General features: G+C 40.6%; 1 protein-coding gene across 1 annotated transcript in view; it reads left to right on the forward strand.

Moving 5' to 3' along the window:
- Positions 1-21,090, forward strand: part of SUGCT (succinyl-CoA:glutarate-CoA transferase) — a 585,759-nt gene that overhangs the window by 192,787 nt on the left and 371,882 nt on the right. The window contains exon 10 of the mRNA XM_074199070.1: positions 2,087-2,158. Within this exon, the coding sequence (XP_074055171.1) occupies positions 2,087-2,158 (72 nt within the window). The remainder of the gene's footprint in view (positions 1-2,086; positions 2,159-21,090) is intronic.

The raw sequence follows: 21,090 nt of genomic DNA on the forward strand, positions 1-21,090 counted from the left end.
ATAAGAAACTAAATTTCAGCACCCCCTCAAAAATGCTTTTGCTTTTCCCAGTACATACATATAATTTATTCCTTGCCTCAGGAAACAACAACAGTAACATCACCACTTTGAAAGATTGTGGAGAACTTGATGCCAGCTGAACCATGTGATGTTGCTTCCTCTATTTGACCTTGGGCAAGTGGTTTTACTTTGCTGAGTCTCAGTTTCCTCACCTGTAAAATGAGAAGGATTGACTAAATGGCTTCAAAAGACCTTTTCAGGTCTAGATTCAGAGTTCTTTGATGAAGAGAAAAACAATTTTCTAGTTGCAAGCCTTGATATTTTCAAAATCAATATTTGGCTACATCTCACTAATTTGCACTGGCTTTTTTAATGGGGGAGAAAACCCCATATGGATTACATAGAAGAGAGTCTATCTTGGGGTTGCAAGTACAAGGGTTTATGGACTCCTGCCTTTACTCATTTGCAAATGAGAAAAACCAAACTTCTTCCAGTGGAATGTATTGGGTGAAATTTTACCTTGTAGCTAGAACTAGGTCTTTTCTTCGGAAAACATTCCTATTTGTGATCTTGCTGCTGAAGATCATCACCACCATTTTGCACACCAATAACTATCTGAACAACAATGGAAGTTCTGTTATTACCTGACACAAGACTGGGCTATTCATCTTTGCTTGTTTCCTAGATAAATAACACAGTAGTAGTAAATTTTTAAATGCTTTCTTTGGTCATTACCTATTAGCCCTTTATATTGTTCTTTCCTTCCAATGTTGAAATTTCTGTTAATTATTCTAATGCTGATGTGAGTAATTGTTTTAGCATCTAGTTTAGAAGTAAAATCTGTAATTCATTCTCCTCAAAGCGGCTTCATCTCTTGTTGGCTATGGCCCTATCTGCTCACATGGTTGACCTATTTATTCCCAAACGGTAAAATCTCTTTTTGACCCTTTGGAGATGGTAGCCTTAAAACCATAGGGGACAGAGCTGCTAAATGTGCCCATGAACATGGTGAGATGAAGTCTCTCTCTGTGGGTAAGGGTAAACAGATTTGGGCTACACCAGGAAATGGGAATAGGTGAATCCTGAGATCAGGGCAGAGTTATATAGAGATTAAGCTTTCAGGCAAAAATACGAGGTAGATCAAGAAGTTATGAGAAATTCTTGGCATGTCACTCTTGGAAACCACTGAAGATTTTAAAAGCGCTCCCACCTTTTACTGGTGATGCTAACTTTTTGAACAAAAGCATGATGCATTACATTTATCACTCCAGAAAGATGGGCCTTTTTTTTTTTTTTTTTTTGCTGTTGTTCATAGGCGACATTATTTCCTTCCCTTATTTGAATAAATGGCCCTTGTGTCTGGAAGGTCCTTCTCTGTCACCTCTAATAAGCTGGGCAGTCAGTCACCAAGCATTTTACTAAATGCTTAATATTTGCAAAGCATTGTTCTAGGTTCTAGGGAAAGGGGAAAAGAAACTCTCTACTCGAAGAATTCATAGTCATGGAGGAGACAATGTGCAAGTGTGTGTGTGTGTGTGTGTGTGTGTGTGTGTGTGTGTGTGTGTGTGTGTGTATGTGTGTAGATCTTATTGGAAGTGACACCGGGAGAGGTCTTTTGTAGAAGGCTCACATAAGCCAGAAGAACCGGGAGATTGAGATAAGGAGGGAGAACATTCCAGTCCTGGAGGCCAAGAACAATTGGAAATGGACTGTCATTGGGGAGGAACAGCCACAAGGACATTGTCATTGCATTGCAGGGTACATGGAGGAGTGTGAGGTGTAGGATCAAAAAGGTAAAATGGACCATATTCTGAAAGGCTTTAAAGCCAAATAGGATTTTCTACTTGATTTTGAGGTAGTTTCCTGAGTAGGGGCGACACCTCCAGACCCATGCCTTCAGATTACTTTGGCTGCTGAATGGGGTATGGACTAATATGCAAAGAGCCTAGGGCAGGCAGCCCTCCCAGCAACTCTGCAGAAGAGTTGGGGCGGGGTAGATTGGATCTGGTCGGTGAGAGGGTGGAAGGGCCAAGACTCCGGTGGATGATGCTGTCCTCCTGAGATGTTTCCTGTGCTTGTTTTGCAGGCTTTCAGAACCAAGGATGGCTATCTTGTGGTTGGAGCTGGGAATGATCAGCACTTTGTGACTGTTTGCAAGGTAATGGCGGTCAAATTTAAGTAGAAAAAGTATCTCAAATGTCATTTCTGAAAGTTAATAGCCCTTTTCTGGTCATGCAACTGGGGGAGGGCGCAAGCATTCCTGACTTGGACAATGAGTGCAATCCCTCTTCTGCACTCTTCTCCTTGTGTCTTTAGTCCCTAGACCAAAAACTTTTTGGTCCCCTCCAGGGTGGCTCTTCATCCCCCTAAATTTCACCTGTTTCTGTTATGTTTGTGCTTTATATGGACTCATGTAAGTGCATCTGTCAACTCCTGGAGGATAGGCCTATGACCCTTTTTCCTTCATATCCTCAGTCTCTTGCCCAAGCCTGGCACATTTTGTTTTTGTTTTTCAGTTATTTTGATTGGGTCTCTTTGTGACCCCATGTGGGGTTTTCTTGGCAAAGATACTGGAGTGGTTTGCTATTTCCTTCTCCAGCTCAGTTTACAGATGAGGAAACTGAGGCAGAGTATAGTGACTTTCCCAGGATCACATGTCTGAGAAGTGTCTGAAACTCCATTTGAACTCAGGAACATGTCTTTCTGACTCCAAACCTGGCACTCTATCCACTTTGCCACCTACCTACCCTCCTGGCACATGGGAATTACTGAATAAAAGATTGTTGGTTGACTAATTAATGACATCAAGAGAGTCTATAACCAACTCAACCAACAATTCAGTCTTAGCCTTTATTAAGTACCCATGTTGTAGAAATCCCAGAAGTCCAAGGGTCCCAGATGGTCCCATCCTTTTCTTCAAGGAGTTTGAGTCTGTCAGGGTTACAGAATATGTAAACAAATGATCGTTATCTAAGGCAGGGCTTAGATCTATATGAGGGTTTCAGGTTTGCAAAACTCTATGCACTTTTGTCACATTTGCTCTACCTCTGATTTATCCCAACTGTCTTTGTCATCTGTTTTATAGCTTAACAAGCTGAGACTGAGAGACATGTAGTTTCTTGCCTAGGTTAAGTATCAGAAGTCAGACTTTAACCTACTCTTGTCTCCCAGTCTTGCATTCTTTTTCTAATCTAACTTGGTTTTGGGGAAAGGAGAGATTCAGATAAGGAACATTTGAGAAATGGAGACCATTTTACCTGGAGAGATTGAGGAAGGCTTCATGTGGAAGGGGAGGACCAGAGTCAATCCTAGAGGCTGGAAGAAAAGGATTTCACCACTTGTAAGGAAAGAGAGAGGGGACTTGTTTTAGTCATGGAAGCTGCCCTTTGTAAAGGAACAGAGTTAGTGCCAGAGCCTGGAGTGCATGGAGGGATGGACATAGGGACTGGACCCTAGACCCTGGTTTAGGAAATTCCCATGTGAGGAAACATCATCTATCAGGCAGATCAGCTCCATCTTTCAACTTGTAGAGTTAATGAGTATAGTGAAGGCTTCTGCTTCTAAGTCTAGCAAGAGTGAAGAACATGGTGGCTGCTTATGGGAGCTGAACTGATGTAGTTTTTATGGATTCACTCAAGGTCTGTTTGGAGACTAACTCCACTAGAAAACTCACTGACTGGCAGTCCATTACTTCTTTGGCCTGCATCATGACAAGAATCTAGCCAATCTTCACTGTCAACATTTGCCAAACACCTTATCTCTCACTTCCAAGAGCAAACCCAATCTAACCAGGCACCATAATACATACTTCATGTACCCAGTAATTTTTTTACTGAATCACCCTTTCCATGCTGGGAAAAGACCAAGGCCTGGACCACCAGGTGTCTACTGACCTAGTGCCAAACCCAATCTTCCTTCTTCCCTGCTGTTGAGAGAGAACAAAAGGAGGTCAAAGCTCATCATCTTCAGACTCTGAAGGGGGTTAATATTTCTCCTTAGGCAAAACTTACAAAGGCCCTACCCCCTTGCTGTCATTCCCAGCTCTCATTTTCATCTATCTTTTCCTGCTGCCTACAAATATACTTGGATCACCAATCCTAAAATCCTCATTAGACACTGGCATAGGTCCTTTATCCTTGCCCACTCCACCCACTGCCTTCTGAAATGGCCTCCTCTTCTATGTATGTATCTTACAGGTAACCAGCTCTGCTTGTGTGTTGTTTCCTCCATCAGATCAGGAGCTCCTTGAGGGCAGGGGATGAATTTTATTTATTTAATTTTTAAATTTGGGCCCTTCTTTGTTTCTAGTACTTAGCACAGTACCACAGATAGAAAATGAGCAATTAACGCTCGTTGATTGAACTGTTCTGTCTAAAGTTAACAATGATCTCTTCACCTCTCTGTGACTTTTTTCTCTCTTCTCTAGGTTTTTGTGACATTAAGTTCTCCCCATCTGTCTGACAATTCCATTTTAGTTTCAGTCTTCACCCATGAACGGTGGTTACGGCTTCAACTTCTTTAAAGGCTCTCTACCCTTGTCTTTCTCTGATTTCTCTTGATAAACTCAATAGTTCCAAATGAGTTCAACTGTTATCTCTTATGTGGATGACTTCAAGATCCAAATATTGAGGACCTAACACAATAATTGATAAATACATGCTTTATTAATGGATAGATCTATCCTTAATTGTCTCTGAAATTTCAGTTCTTTTTAAAAACGTTTATTATATTTAAGGCAATGAGGTGAAGTGACTTGCCCAAGGTCACACAGCTAGGCAATTATGAAGTTTCTGAAACTCTATCCACTGTGTCACCTGACTGTCCCCAAATTTCAGTTCTTGATCACTATCTGCCTATGGGACATTTATAATTGGATGACTAATAGGCATTTCAGTTGCTTATCTCTAATTTTCTCTTTGTATGTATTCCAGTTTGGACTGTGTTTCTCATCCTACTGAAATGGGTCCCTCAAAGCTGTCTTGAAAACCCTCCTATTTTAGCCTTTTAAGTTCACTTCCAGTGCTCCCACCATTTCATCTTTGAACCAGCTGGCAGTGAACTTTTGCTCTTGTACATCTGAGAGTCCTTGGTTTGATCTTTGTGTCCATTTATCATCTGCCATTTTGTATTGTGGTTACTCATATGTTTATATTATATACTAGAATCTCAACATCACGACAACAGAGTCAGTACCTTACCCTTTATCTCAAGTACCTGGAGCAATGCCCTTTACATAGTTGACTTTCAGTGTTTGTTGAGTTGAATTGATTAAGAATTATGGCCACTAGCACTAATTATAACTCTTATTTGTATGGCACCTTAAGCTTGCAAAATATTTTATAACTAATTCAAATAGAGATTTCTATTTGTTTCTTACAAGAAACAAGGTAAGTAACATTAATTAAATTTTTTTAATGTAAATTTTTTTCTTAGGACCATTTGTCTTCATGGTATTTACATTTCCCAATATATCCCTCTTCCTCTCATTCCTCAGGAACCATACCTTGTTGCAAAGAATAAAATAACAAAACTAACCCAGACATCAGCTAATTCCTATATTCTGCTCAGGGTTCCATACCTACAAACCCAACATCTGCAGAGAGAGGAGGTTTCTCATCTCTTCTTGGAGGTCAAGCTTGGTCACTTTTGTTTCGTATCCTTCCATTTTGTTGGTGTGGTGTCTTTTGTTTGCATTGCCATCTTTGTTCATGTTTCTTTTCCAGGTGTTACTTTCTTACGTCTGTGTCTTTTCTGTTGACCAATAATATTCTTTTTTTTGTCCTTGCCCTCAATTCTTTTTTTTTTTTTTTTTTAGTTTTTTTTGCAAGGCAAATGGGATTAAGTGGCTTGCCCAAGGCCACATGGCTAGGTAATTATTAAGTGTCTGAGGCTGGATTTGAACCCAGGGACTCCTGACTCCAGGGCCGGTGCTCTATCCACTGTGCCCCCTAGCTGCCCCATCGTCACCTAGCCACCCCATCGCCACCTAGCCACCCCGCCCTCAATTTTTTAACCTGTTTCTTAACCTGTTTCTCCCTCAATGGGCACCAGCATTGGTTCCAGATCTTTGCTGGTCAGTGCCTACTTATTCTCCCTCTCTTTGGGGATGAGGAATCCCAGATTTAGAGATAGCAGGTCACCTGTCTGTTAATGGCAGAGCTGGGGTGTGAGCTGGTACTCTTTCTAGGGATTTTAATAAAACTTTGCAGTATGATCTTCCAATGAATATTTATGTATTTTCTACATATTTTTGCTATTATTTTGAGATCACAATCACAGTTTTATAAAACAATGCAACTTCCAAAAATGCAGGTTCCAAAATGAAGTCCTCAGGGAAATCATTTTCAAGTCATTTCATTTTGAATATTTATTCATATCTATACATCTTCCAAAGTTTTGACACTCGATTAGACATTCCTTTCTTGGGCTAGATCTTCTCTGAATTCATTTAGAAGACCATATGTTTTATATATTATACACATCAGCATTGAATAGCAACTCAAGGGCTGACCTTGGAGTTAGGAAGTCCTAGATTCAAATCCTGCCTGTGCCATAGACTAATTCTGTGGCCGTGGAGTTGGTATTTCAGTCCTCTAACAACTCTCTTGGATAAGAGTTGAGAAGTCAACAAGCATTTTTCTGAAGTGTTATAACCTGGGTGATGCAGTGCTAGTAAATAGTAAATGAGGAATGAAAGTATTTTGACCAAATTATTGACTAAGATAAAAATGAAGTCATCCTTTCTTTCAAGGAGCTAAGTTACACTGATTTGGATGTGTGAAAACAGTTTCCTTGCCAGGATTTCCGTATAATGATAAAAAACTCCTATACATACACAAAAGTTTTATCTTCAGTTGTATATGTCACTTTTTTAATATGTCCGTGTAGGGAGGAAAGCAGCATCTGAATAGAATTCATGCCAATCAATAAACATATATATATAATATAAATATATATTTATATAAATACAGAATACATCTTTGGAGAATGAATGGGAATTAGTTAAGCACAAGGTAGATTGAGGAGGGCTCCAGATCATTTGTTTTTAATGTCAAAAACATTGATTAAAATGTATTTCCAGGCAAAGAGAAAGTTTTTGTTCCTTGCTTGTTTTTAATTTGTCCTCATCACTTCCCTCTCTTGGCTGGGCAGTACTCATGTTTTTCAGCTGACCACAGCATTCTGGGCATCACTTGAGGTTTCTAAGATGCCCGAGAATTCCTTTGGAGACCCTGTTGGGAGTCATATTTAATGCAGTCAACTTAACGCATCCAAAAAAAATGGAAATTACTCCTTTTATATGAGAGGTTAACTGCTGGGGCTGAAAACCACAGCAAAGTGGGGGCCGCAAGCAGGGAAGGTGATAAATGACGCCAATTCTGATTGCAGGAAAGCCGGGGCGGCCAAGGTGGAGAAGAGGCGAGTCCCGGTAATGGGGCCCTGAGTGAGTGGAGGGAAGATGGATTCCAACATTTGATCTGGGATCAAAGACTCCTCATTAGGAAGGGTCACCATCAGAAATATGAACCATACGGAAGCCGCTGCCTGTGAAGTCACTTAGAGCTGCAGCGGCGGAGATGTAATAGCCTGCTCCTCGCCCTAAACGATCGCAGACCCTCGCCCGGCCCATCTGGTTGGGAGCTGGCTCTTTGCAGAGGGTGGGAGAGCAAATTACTGGCTGACATATTCCTCCCTGTTGTTGAAAATAACTGCAGTGAATCCTTTTTATGTTTGATTCATTGCCATAGATCAATGTGGAGCGTTTGAACTTCCTCATAAATAACCATAAAGAAAAATATTTTGTGAGATCCCTTTTCCAAACTGTGCAGCACCATTCATTTTGCTCCTCAAGTTTGACTTACCAACAGGATGGGCCTATGGGTGGGAGAAAGAACTAGGCCAGGTAGGCTCCATGGTAGGGTCACCATTGGCGCAGGTGACCTTGGTCAGCTCACTCTATCTCTTCATCCGATCATGAGGGACAGCCTACATATTAGAGTGGAGGAAACTGAGGCAGGCAGAGATAAAGTCACACCTAGGAAGTGTCTGAGGCTGGATCTGAACCCAGATCTGCCTAACCTCAAGGGCAGCACCCATTAGATAGCAGAAAATTTCTACTTGATCTCCTTTACCACTTGGAATCCTTAAAGGATGGGGGAATCTATGCTCGGTAACTTGATTCTCTCATTCATCCAACAAAGATTTTCTGAGCCCCCAGGGATCCCTCTGGAGTCTCCCTTTGCTGAGTCAACATTCTTAGCCCGGTGCTTGAAGGGCATAATAAGTATGTTTTTATTTCTTTCATCAACAGCCCGGGCTCTGGAGCAGAGAAAGCAGAGCAGGATTCTATGCTCGGCAGAATCTTGGAAAAACAAAAAGATGGGAGGGTGAGGGGAGGGCACGAATGAGAGAAGCATTCAAATGGCTCACCGTTGGTCAGAATGGGGCTGGGGGTCAAGGGCTAAGGGGGATGCGTTTGGGCTTCCACACTTGATGCTTGGGCTCCCACACTTGACCCAGAGATGCGAGCCTGGGGAGAGCAGAGCGAGGTGGGTGTGGAACTGACCAGAAGAAGGGCTGGCGGTCATCACAGACTCCTCAGAGGCCAGGCTCCTGCTTTGTTCTCTGCATCCCTAGCACACTTGGAGATGCTGGCTTGGTGAATTAGTAGTTCTGTATCATCTGGATCTCTAGTGGAACACCCCAGGGTTCTATCCTAGGCCCTGGACTGTATGTAAATAGGTATGTAAATATCTACATACATTTATATTTACATACATAAGCACATAAAATCTTATATAAAATGTAATACACAGTATACCTATAGATGGCAATCTTATGTATATCACATATATATATATATATATATAAATTTAAAATAATATGTAACTTAGCCCCACACATACTCTGTACATGTGTGTGCTGTGCCTTAGTGAATACATGAATGCTAATCTTTTCAGATTTCCCAAGAACACAAAAGGACTAACGGAAGGACTACCATGTCTGACAAAAATGTCATATTTTTTACAAGGCTAGAATCAGGCTGAATCTGTAAGATTAAATTAAGGCATGTCCTTTTTTATTTTTATTTTACTTCTTTGTAACCCCAGAATTAGCATAGTATCTAGCCCCAAGTAAGTGAGGAACAAAGAGTTATTGACTCAACTTTGTCAAATGTAAAGTTCTAGGTTTGGGGGAGAAAAAGAATGGAGCTGTAGAAGGGCTAGGTGGGGAAGGCATGACTGGTGGGGGAGGGTCTTCAGGAAGGACAAGAGCAGCAGGAATCAGTAGGGCTGCATGGAGGCGTCATACTTTCTTCTGATCTTAGACTGCAGCAATAGAAAACATGTTGTCCAGAATGAGAGAGTTACCCTAAACGTGGAGCAGGAGACAGACAGAAAGACCTGAGTTCAAATCCTGAGCAAGTTACTAAAGCTCTTTCTTCCTTAGTTTTCTTATCTATAAAAATGGGGATAATAAAGACACCCAACTCCCAGAATTATTTTAAAGCTCAAATGAGTTCAAAGGAGATGGTATTTGTAAAGTGCTTCACACAGAACCTATGTTATAGGTATTTAATGAATGATTATTCCCTTTCTCCCTTCATCTGTAAAATGTGGATAATAAAAACATCTTTTTCATTGGATCATTGTGAGGATTAAATGCAGTAATACACATAAAGAGACCTTTGCAAATTGTAAGGCTATAGATAAATACTATTACTGTTATTATTTCTCTTGATATCACTATCGCTTTCTACTGGTCTTTTTTATGATTTTCGTTACTATAGTTGTCATAGTTCTTGCAGCCATTCTCATTGTTGTCATTGCTTCTGTCATCACCATCACCCTTGCTGATGCCATTGCTGTAGCTGTTGTTCTAGTCATTCTCGTTGTCATCCTCATTCTTGGTGAAGATGTCATTGTTCTGAGGGTTGTATTATTATCATTGCTCTTGAGGTCATTCTCATTGTCATTGCTTTTGTGGTCAGCCTCCTCATTGTGATGTCATTAGGGTTTTCCTAATTGCTGCCATGGCCATTGTTCTCATTTTGTCCTTATTCTCTTTTCTTGTCATCAGCATCATTGCTGCTACCGTTGCTGTCATTGCTAGTAGTCCTAGGGCCCTTCTGCCCTGGTCGGACCACATCTGAGTGTGGCAAACAGTTCGGATGCAGTACATTCCAGGCCAATGCAACACCATAAGCAAAGACATGGAGATGGGAAGTCAAAAGAAGAATTTGGGGCTAGAAAGTAAGCCTTGGAGCCATGTGGGAAGAACAGAGAGAGATCTTGAAGTGCATGGACAGAAGCTCCCATCTGGTAGCATCAAGCTTCTCAGGAACGTAGGAGACAAAGTAATATGCTGAGCAGAAGGATGGTGTTTGGGACTGGAGGAAATGATAAATCACTTTAAACAATTTTGAGGAATGTAGGAGAAGGGTTGCCAAACAGCATTAAGAGCCCAGCTGAGGTTAGACTGCATGAATTTGGAACAGAATCCCTCTGTTTCTCAGGCTGAACTCCACAGCCCAGGGCAGGAGTGAGGAAAGTAGATATTTGGGGTTTCCCAGGATTGGGCATTGCTAAAATAGATGGTGAAAGGGCAAAGGGATGGGGTGGTCCACTGAGAACATTGATGAAGGCTTCTGGGCATCCATGCTGGCTAAGAGAGACAAGTGAACATATAATGGGGAGGTCCGAGAGACTCAAGGCCTTCGGATGGGAAGGATCAGGTTAGCACAAGAGAAATGATGTGGAAGAGGAAGGATTGAAGGGTCAGAATCCACCATCTTGCAGGTAGAACAGTGCTAAGGGTTGGGTGATGTGGAGAGAAGATAAAAGTGACTGGAGATGAGGAACATAAGAAATCACAAAGCCATGGCATCAGTAGGAATATTAAAGCCGTCCAGTAAAAGTGGAGATGGATGAGGAGCTGTGGGTGAGCCTTGTAGGAAGATTATACACTGAGTTCTAAAGTCATCAAGGAAGGGGGAGAGAATTCTGGAGGTTGTTAGACTGAGGAGGGCCTCCCCTTTCCTGTCAGTTGTTGGTCTCTCCTTTCATTGATTCTCTAGGTCTTAGTTCTCTTGTATCTAGGGTCTGGGCTGTCGATAGAGACGGTGTTGCTCATCTGAGGGAACAGGGTCATGGTTATGGATTGAATACTTCATTGTTGGAATGTGCTGAATAATGAGGGAAAGTAGAGGCTATGAAGTAAAGAATGATCCCTGACCCAAGTCAGTAGGCATATGTGGTCTTACTTATCTAACGTGGCTCTTGTTTTCGTATCAAGCTTGTGGATAACTCAACTCATGGGATTCCTTGTTTTAATCACACAATATATTTTGATTCCTCCCCCCCACCCCTTTTTGAGCTTTTCTTTCAAATAGGAATTTCACTCTTATTTGAAGTCTCAAAAGACACAGAGGCAGCACCTGATTCTCTAAAGCAATTCTCAGGTCTAGGCATCTGACAACTCTAAACATCTCCTTATAAGGCCCTTATAAGACTATCAGTATCCTGCCATTGAAAAGTTGTGAGAGTGTTTATGAGGAATTGAAATTAAGCAGCATACAAAGATCTATGAAGGAGACTTTGAGGGATGTGAGTAGCCCTGATATGTTGCAAGCAAGGAGTCACTATGAAGAAACAGAATAAAGGAGGTCATCCAAAAATGGGAGAGCAGAAAAGAAAATGGGCTGCCCAGATGGAGAGAGCAAAGGATCATTGTAGCCCTTTTTGGTTCTTCTGATACTAAGTGTAAGGATGATGTAACTCAGTCAATCAATCAAGTAACCCTGCCCCACTTAAAGTGATAAGATGCTAAATCAGTCAACTTTTATTTTTTGTATATATAGTATATACTATACTATACTATATAATTAGTATTTTATATAGAATTAATGTAGTAGAATATTTATATATTATATAACCATAATAATTAATAATATAATATATAATCAACATATAACCATATATACTATATTATATTATAATATATAATATATTTTTATATATACTATATAGAGACTTTGAACTGTCTTTGCGGCTAGAGTTTCACAACAATCATGTTTGGATAGGCTGAGGAAACTTGGGGTCTTCTATAAAGTATCAAGCTATGTAGAGGTCATTTTAGAAATTGGAACAAGGATGATATTCTAGCTAACCCCCCTGAGGAAGAATAAGTTGGGTGAGTCCACTTTGGCCTGGGTTCTTCTCTCCATACTTCTCACAAGAACACTTTGGCTGGAGTAGATTCTTACAAACCTAGAAGGATCCAGAGAAGGTCAGACCTCTCATCATCCTACCTGGATCAGTTGATGACAATGTCTGTATTGGGAGTCAAGATGTGGATTTATTGTGTCATAGGGAACCCAGTAAAGAAATGATGTCTTGCTCAATGGGGCCTTTTGCAGCACTCCAAAAGTGGAAGACAAGGACTTCTAGTCATAGGAGCTGGGCTGCCCTTCTGCCACATGTACTCTCTGAGCTTGAGCCCAACCCTGGATGCTATATGTACTGGTAGGAAAGTGGATGTCAGACTCTTTTGGTGGTGCTATATACCAATAGTTTTTACCATACACCTTAGTAATTAGCTCTTTCTAAAAGTCACTTAAGCATGGCTGACCAAAGTGATTAAAATAACTGATAATCTCAGGGAGAAGCCTAGCAGGGAGGCCTGAGTCTCCTTTAGAGAACCCCCCCCCCCCCCGAGACTCCTCAAAGGTAGCTCTAGAACCTGGAGGATGACATGTAGCCTTGCTTAAGTATGTAAAGGGTTGTCAAGTATGTAAAGGGATTAGACTGGTTTTCTAAGGAACAATGGATGGAATGTAAGGGGAGACTTAGGCAATGGGTAGAGAAAACCTTCTTAACAAGTACAAGTATCCATAACTGTACTGGAATGTCCCAGGGGAAAACGGCTTTCCTTTCCTTCATAAGAGATCTTCAGGCAAAGGCCAGATGAAGTATCAGATCCAGACCTCTTACTAGAAGATGCCTTTTTCAAGTCATCTAAGGATCTTGCCCATAAGGACCTTGCCCAAGGGAATAATAGGGAATAATAATGACTAGCACTATATGGGACCATAAGGTTCATAAAGTGCTTTTTAAATATTATCTCATTTGTTTCTTATAAAAATTCTGGGAGGTAGGTGAACTTGTTATCACATTTTACAGAAAAGGAAACTGAGACTGCATTTGAACTGACTGGTCCAGAACTCTATCAACTGTATCTTTATAAGTGCCTAAGTTTTAAAGGGCAGAACCAGCCACAATTGATGAGTACAAACTCAAAATTTTTTTCCACTCTACTCTGTTCTAGAAGGGGCTCTGATAAAGATATGTAAATTGGATATCTCTGATGAGGATATGTATCCCATCTCATTAATATATCAGTGTCCTCAGTGATGTGGATCCTTCTGAGTGTTTGTGTGATTTTTATCTATGCCCCCTATAAGATCACTGCAGGGGAGCCCCAAAATATACTACCCCACCTCAGTTGTCCCCAATTCTGCTCTCACATCCAGCACCTCCAATGTCCCTTGTTGCAAGGTTCCAAATGCTTCTTTGGCCCCAATTCTACTCTCATATGCTTTTTTACTTCATTCTCCTAAGTCCTTCCATTTTGGGTATTAATTCCTCTTGTTCATGTTGATGATTATGGTGACTCATTTTATGTGTCCCTTCCTCCTAGCTTCTTATACTTTTTCAAGTCAACAGTCCTCTGCTGAGTACCTTCTATACACCATCATCTATATATGCTAACCACTGGAAATACAAAACAAAACCAAAAAACCCCCCAGTCCCTGCCCTCAAGATGATCTAATCCTGGGAAAAGCTTCCTGCAAAAGATGGACCTTTAAGCTGAGGCTTGAAGGAAAATAGTTTATAAAGGGGTCAGATTAGGAAGGACTTTTAACAGCTAAGCAGACAGTATTCTATTTGATCATGGTGGTGATGGGAAGCCATTGGAATCTGTTGAATGAGGGGAATGGCATGGTGCTTTAAGAAAATCAAACTGATGGCTGAGTTGAGGTTGAACTGCTGTCATGAGGTTGAACTGCTTGGGATTTTGTGAGATTTATAGTGGGTCCCATCAGAGAAGTTTCTTCAATTCCTCCAGCTTTGTTTAGGAGCAAGTCAGTAGGAGCAAAGTCAATGGATGGTGGGAATAATCCAAGGCTGGGCATTGTAGGACAAGACTGGTGATAGGTAAAGGGGTCAAGGACTTGAGAAGAATTAAACTGCTTCCCTTAGGGTTAACGTGGCAAAGGGAGCAGAGTGTAGCCCGTGGAGGGGTGAAGCTTGAGGAAGTGATGAGTGCAACCAGTGGAAGTCATGGTGAAGCCTTCTTTGTCTTTGTATTATATACAATGTTAGAGGGACGGGAACAAGGACAGATTGTGTTGAGATAAAGGAGGTTCAGAGTTCATGAACATGGAAGGGGATGACTTGCAGGTGGTGGCAAAATCGAGGTGATGAGAGAGATAGAGTTTGCTTAATACTGTTCAATCTATCACTGAAGCAATGTTTCCACTCCATTGCCAAATAGGGAGGGTTTGGAGAGAAAGATGATGAGTTCTCCAGAGCTTTCAGTACCCAGACCACCTAGACAGATGGTGCAGTGGATAGAGTGCTGAGGTAAGCTCAGGAAGTTGTTGAGTCATGTCTGACTCTTTGTGACCCCTTTCAGGGTTGAGTTCAAATCCAACCTCAGACATTTACTAACTATGTGACAAGACACTTGAACCTTTAACTGTTTCAATTTCCTCCACTGTAAAATGGCGATAATAATATTACCTAGCTCTGGAGATTATTGTGAAGATCAAATGTGACAATATTTGTAAAGCCCTGAGAACAATATCTGGAACACTGCTAAGGTGATTAGCAAATACTTATTCCTTTTCCTCCTTCCCCTTTCCCAAGGATGAGGTTCATTCGATCCATCAAGGACAGCTGTGTGCACTCTTAACCATCTTCATCAACTCCACATTAGTTATTTTTGCTCTGTCCTTTACAATACAAAGTTAATTCCCTACATCAAAAAATAAAACAAAACAAAAAACACTGGAAGGAACTTGAGAATTAAATGACTCTCATGACTTCTTTCTTCTGTTTAGCTAGTGCAGCTCACCCAGTGTGGATTATGGAAGTCCATCAGACAGATGACTGGAGGGAGGTGGGTTGACATCCTAGCCTGTGCTTGCCTGCCCTTGGTCCCCAGGACTGTTCTCTCTCAGGCTGAGAATTATACCCAGAGCTTGTGCCAACTCCTTCTGAGGTGGTTCCTCGACTCTAAGACTTGCAGAATTTTATGTAGTTTCTCTGTACCTATTCCCGTTTCTATTATCACGGAATTCATGATGAGCTCTTTTTGGATTTTTGAGTGGGATTTTTTTCAGTCTTAGGGACTTTTCCATTCTTCTGTCACCACAGAAGTTATTTTTCCTTCAGGATAGAATGAAGTGTAACTTTTAGAGGCTCTTGATTGGTTCTTTCATGTGAGAATCCTCTCTGTGATGATCGAAGCCACACTGAGAATACAGCTGAACCACCCTCCCCCTAGGACTCTTTCCCTCTTCTTTATTAAGATTGAATAGTTGTAATTTGAAATAACTGGTGCCCCTGCTTAGCTTGCCCTGATTGAAGTCTGGCTTTGCTTGCTTGTCTTCATCTTCCACTGGCTTTTTCATTTGCCTTTTTTATTTCATATATTACATTTCAAAATCGAGGATAAAATTAAATTCATTGGCTAAAATTAATTTATTTTTCTATTATATATTTCAAATGAACAATTAGTTTAATGTATTTAAAATGATCAATTAATTCATTTCTCCCACACTAGCCCTATGATTGGAAATCCAAAACAAAATCCTTTTAACAAATCTACTTAATCAAGTAAAGCCAATTGTTGCATCAGCCATGTCCAAAATGACACATTCTGCACTGTCACCTGCATCATCTCTACTTATACCATCTACATCAGAGTTCATCACTTCTCTGTTAGACAGCAAACAACATGAAATGACTGATACCACAGAGAGCAAAGAAAAGGTTCTTATGTCCAAATATGTGCATAGCAGCTCCCTTTGTGTTGGCAAAGAATTGAGACTAATGGGATGCCCGTCAATTTGGGATTGGCAAAGTATGGTATATAAATAGAGCACCATACTAATAGGTGGCAAAAAATGATGAAAAGGACAGTTTCAGAGAAACCTGGGGAGGTTTGTAGGAATTGATGCAGAGTGAAGTGAGCAGAACCTAGGGAAAAATGTATATAATATGACCAACCTGGTTTATATACCTTTTGAAGGAATATGACCTTCTTGTAGCAATATAGTTGAGATGGTCAAATCAGAAGCTTTCTATGGCGTTGTTCTCGTGCCATCGATTTGGAGTAATCATTTAGTCCAGTAGTAATTCCATTATTTAAAGGATCTGAAGGGGATAATTACTTTTTGTTCTACAAAGTCTTGCAAACCTGACTCCTCTCTCCCTCATGCCCCAAACTCATTGAGCTTTTCTCCTGTCCAGTGGAATCCATTTTCTATTATTCATTCACTCCCACACTTGTTATTCACAAACATTTTTAAGAACCTGTGGGATCATGTGCCTCAAGGAAAAGAGCTTTCCCTTCAGTCAGTAGTGGATGGGTTCACATCCTACCCTTATCATTTTCTACCAATGTGACCTTCAGTAAGAGAGTTCACCTCTTTGCCTCTCCATTTCTTTGTCTGTAAATGAGGACACCTGACAAAATGGGTCTCTAAGTCTTCTTTCTCTATATCAATGACCCTATGATAGACCTAGTTCTGTACTAAATACTGGGAACCAAAGGAACCCTGAATGGGGCATTGTCTACACTCATGAAATTAAAATTATATTGGGAGGGGAATTACTTACATGACATATAGCATTTATATTCAAAATTATATACAAAATGGATACAGAGTAATTTGGGGGAACTAATATTTATAGAGGCTAACACAAGCTGAAATTTGAAAGAAGTTGGAGATGTAAAAATGAGGAAGGACTGGTTTTCAGGCACAGATGACCATCCTTTCAAAAGCTTGGAGGTGGGAGAACAACAAAGAAGTAACCCAGTTTGACTAGACTATAAAGTCTGTGAAAAGTAATGAGAATTCAGTCTGAAAAAAGGACGTTGAAAACAGGACATGCTAACTAGAGCAGTTCCTAGTTGATCTTAGAAACATTAGGGAACCACTGGGTCTTCTTTGAGCAAAAAAAATAGTTTTGGTCAAAACTATACTTTAGGAAAGCCACCTCAGTACCCATACAGAGAATGGTTTGAACTAGGGAAAGACCAGAGACAGTGAAACCAATGAGAAGGAGGTTGTAATAGTCTGAGTGAGGGAGGACCTGAACCAGGACTGAGAGTGGAGAAAAGGGAATGGATGCTAGGGATGGGGAGGTAGAATTGGCAAGACTTGGCAACTGACTGGATAAATATAAATTTCAGAAATGTATGTTATAAGCACATCTTAAAAATGTGTGCCTTATTATTTCTTTCTAATTTCTAATTATTTCTTTCTAATGAGAAGAGTATTCCCTAGTCCATCAAGGTAAGGACATAGCCCAGTTACACTAATACCTCAGTTACCCAAGAACATTGTGGATGCTGGGGAGAAGGAGCAATATTTCTTTGTTAAAACAGGATTTCTTAACCTAGGGCCCATGATTTTCTCTCCCTACTTGGACAGATTTCAGAGTTTGTTTTTTAAAAATTATTTTGATATCTACATTTCGTATTATTGTTTTCCTTTGTGATCATATGTATTTTATTCTATGCAATTTAAAATATGATTATGAGAAATGCTCTATGGACTTCACTGGACTAACTGCTCAAGGGGTCCATGATGCCAACAAGATGATGAATTCTTGGACTAGAGAATGGTCAGAAGCATAGATATGGAGGCGCATCTCTAGAGGATCACCTGAAGAAAACTTTGATTTCTTGAGGAAGAATGGATTACTTTAATGGCTCATTATTTTAACAGCTTTGAAAAAAGAGATGGCCAAATGGCTGTTGAGTTGAATTGATGGAAAGACTTTGTTTCTAACCTCTGGGTCTGGCCTCTACTCTTCCCCTAGTAGACTATGGGTAAGATCAAATTTATTATCCTGACTTGGGATGTAGTAGAGAGAAGGGAGGTTGGATTTCTGATTCATGAACTGTCCTGTTCCCATGCCTGGGTGAGAAGTTATGAGGATAGTTCATGATAACTTCCTTGACTATTGATATTGAATGTTGCAAGATTCTAATAACCAAGCTTAGTTCAAAGAAGGGATGTAAGAATTCACCTCCCTTTCTTCTTTACATAAGTGGTAGACTGTGAGGATGAAAATGTAATATATATATATATATATATATGTATATATATATATACATATATATATATATGTTATCAGACCTGAGTGATGTGTTGGTTAATGTTGCTGACCTCTTTCCCTCTTGGCCCCTCTTATTAAATCTTTAATATACAAATGGTTTTCAATGAGAGGGTGGCATTACTGGTAATTGTACAGAATGTACAAAATATAAATGCAGCTTAAAATAATAAATCAAAGAAGAAATTAACTAAAAAAAGGTAAATGGAAGAGAAATAGATGGGTTTCTGCTCCTTTAGTTGGTGATGGCCCATTCTATCTTTAATCATTGCTGAAAGAAATATGAGAGTCTGCAAATACAGGGAAAAGGAATCACACCTTGGAGAAGAGTCTGTTATTTTAGGTTGCCTTTCTCTTCTCTCCCTCTCTTCTGCGTATCTGAGATGATAAATGACTAGGTTTGATTTAACCTGTGGGAAACAAATGACCTCATTAAATGTATATATTTAAAACAAATGCCTAAGCTAATAGAGGCCTCAGCAGCTCCCATGGGGCCCCGGGCCCCTCTCCCATCCCATAAATGCTCCTTCCGATGTTTTAACACAACTGTGAGACTGTCTCCACACATTCTTGCTAAACTTCTTTTCCATTCCCAGGCTGCTTGGCGCAGTCATTATAGGCTTGTTCCATTTCCAAGATGCCTGATGGGACTTCCAAGATCTATTTTTCCTTTATAGGGGAGGAAGAAAAAGGGAAGTGGACTACAGCATTTTTCTTCATTATTTCTTAAGGGAGAAATAGTAAAGAAAAATAGCGACCCCCTTACAGCAGTGGGGGGGGGGTGTTTTTTTCATTCCATTCGATAGTGAAGCATTTGAGAGCATGACCCTACCCCCAAGCGAATCAAAACCAGAGAAATAAGAACTGGACAGGGTTTGTCCAACCACTCTCATTCGATTAAAAAATTAATTCAGATTTGTTCTCATTCAAATTGGATCTTTAATTTTTGTTGTTGTTGAAAAGCTTCTTTTGAAACACGGACATAAAGATGGTTTTAATTTAAAGAACATTATAGCTGAATGATATCATCATGAACTAAAGCGGATCACTTCTTTGGGGGGGAGTATTTTATGCAGTTGTTTTACGGTGGGGGAGAAGGGGGTTCTGATTGGGTCACAGCAGGCTGCAAACACCTTCCAATTTCTTCCCTTGACAATGATCTTCTTTTTCTTGTGACTTTCTCTGATGCTTCCTAGTCCAGGGGTGACCTAATGTATCTCTGGAAACCCTCTGTTTCTTATCATGGCCACCTGAGTTCAGATCCTGGTGCCTTGGTCTTCCTGCCCCCTTTCTCTCCCCTTTCCATAGCTTCCAAGTGGAGATTCCTAAAGTGCAGGCTTGACTTCATCACCTCCTGTTCCACACAAGAAGGTCCAGTGTCTTCCTCTGCCTTCTAGCCTAAAGGACAAACTCTTGCTTGGTATTGAAGCCATCAGAGTCTGGCTTCAGATGATTGATCCCCATCACTCCCTATCCCAGCCCACCCCTTACGGACTGTGGGTTCCAGCCAAACCGACTCATTTGCTTTTTTTTTTGTAGATGGCATTCCATCTACAAGATGGAATGTCTCCCATGTCTAGAATGTCCTTCCTCCCTTTGGTCTCTCCAGTTCTGTCCAAAGCTAGGCTCCCTTTAAGAGCCCTTTCTAGTACCCCAGCCCTAGTTGTGAGTGTCCACCAAGTCCTGACATACTTTGTCATTAGAAAGTACATTAGTCTAGTGCCTAGCCTAGAAAACCACTTAATAAATACTTGTGAACGGACTTCCATTGTACTAAGTTAGCTTTAAATACATTTTGTATTTACCTGTATCTCCTAGTAGAATATAAGCCCATAGAGGGCAGGAACTACTGTGCCTTTGTCTTAGGCATCTTGGTATCATAACTGATAGAAGGACCTGAGTTTGAATCTTGCCTCATATCATTGCTAGCAGTGTGAGCCTGGGCAAGTTACTTTATCTCTCTCTGCCTCAGTTTCCTTATCTGTAAAATAAAGACTAGGGCTGTTATGCGGATGTAAAAAATGCACGTAAAGCACTTTGCAAACCCTAAAGTGCTGTAGAAATGCCCTCATTATCAGCATCATCAGGTACATTATTTTCTTCTTTATCATCATCTCCATTATCATCATTTTCTTCATCATCCTCTTTATCCTCTTCATCAGTGGTCTCTGAGGTCCCTTTTAGCCCTAAATCTATGATTCCTCCATACTTACTATATGATCCTGAGCAATAAAGAATGATGTGGTAGGTAGAGGGCTGGGTTCAGAAAGACCCGAGTTCAAATCTAGTCTCAGACACTTACTAGCTGTGTGACTCTGGACAGGTCGCTTCATTGCTACTTGCCTCACTTTCCTTGATTGTAAATTTTTTTCTGGGAGGAGGATTATCTGTGTACCCCACTGTTCAAAGCAGGGTTATCTCAGATGATGGAGTCCACCATATTAGAAGTGGGGGTGTGTGTTTCAAAATGCCTTCTGAGAAACATCTATTGAAGGCATGACTTTACTTACCTAGAAATTCTTCGTCTCCTTTTTGTCGGCTCTAGACTCTAGATCTAAGCAGATCCTCAAGAGAGCATTTAAAGAAAACAATGAGTGGATTGTCGATCTGTGTCTGGAGCAGGCTGAACAAGGGACAGGGGCACCAGGCTCCCCTAGAATTAATTTCACAATTCCCT

The sequence above is a fragment of the Macrotis lagotis genome, chromosome 8, assembly GCF_037893015.1.
Source record: "Macrotis lagotis isolate mMagLag1 chromosome 8, bilby.v1.9.chrom.fasta, whole genome shotgun sequence".
Classification (NCBI taxonomy): domain Eukaryota; kingdom Metazoa; phylum Chordata; class Mammalia; order Peramelemorphia; family Peramelidae; genus Macrotis; species Macrotis lagotis.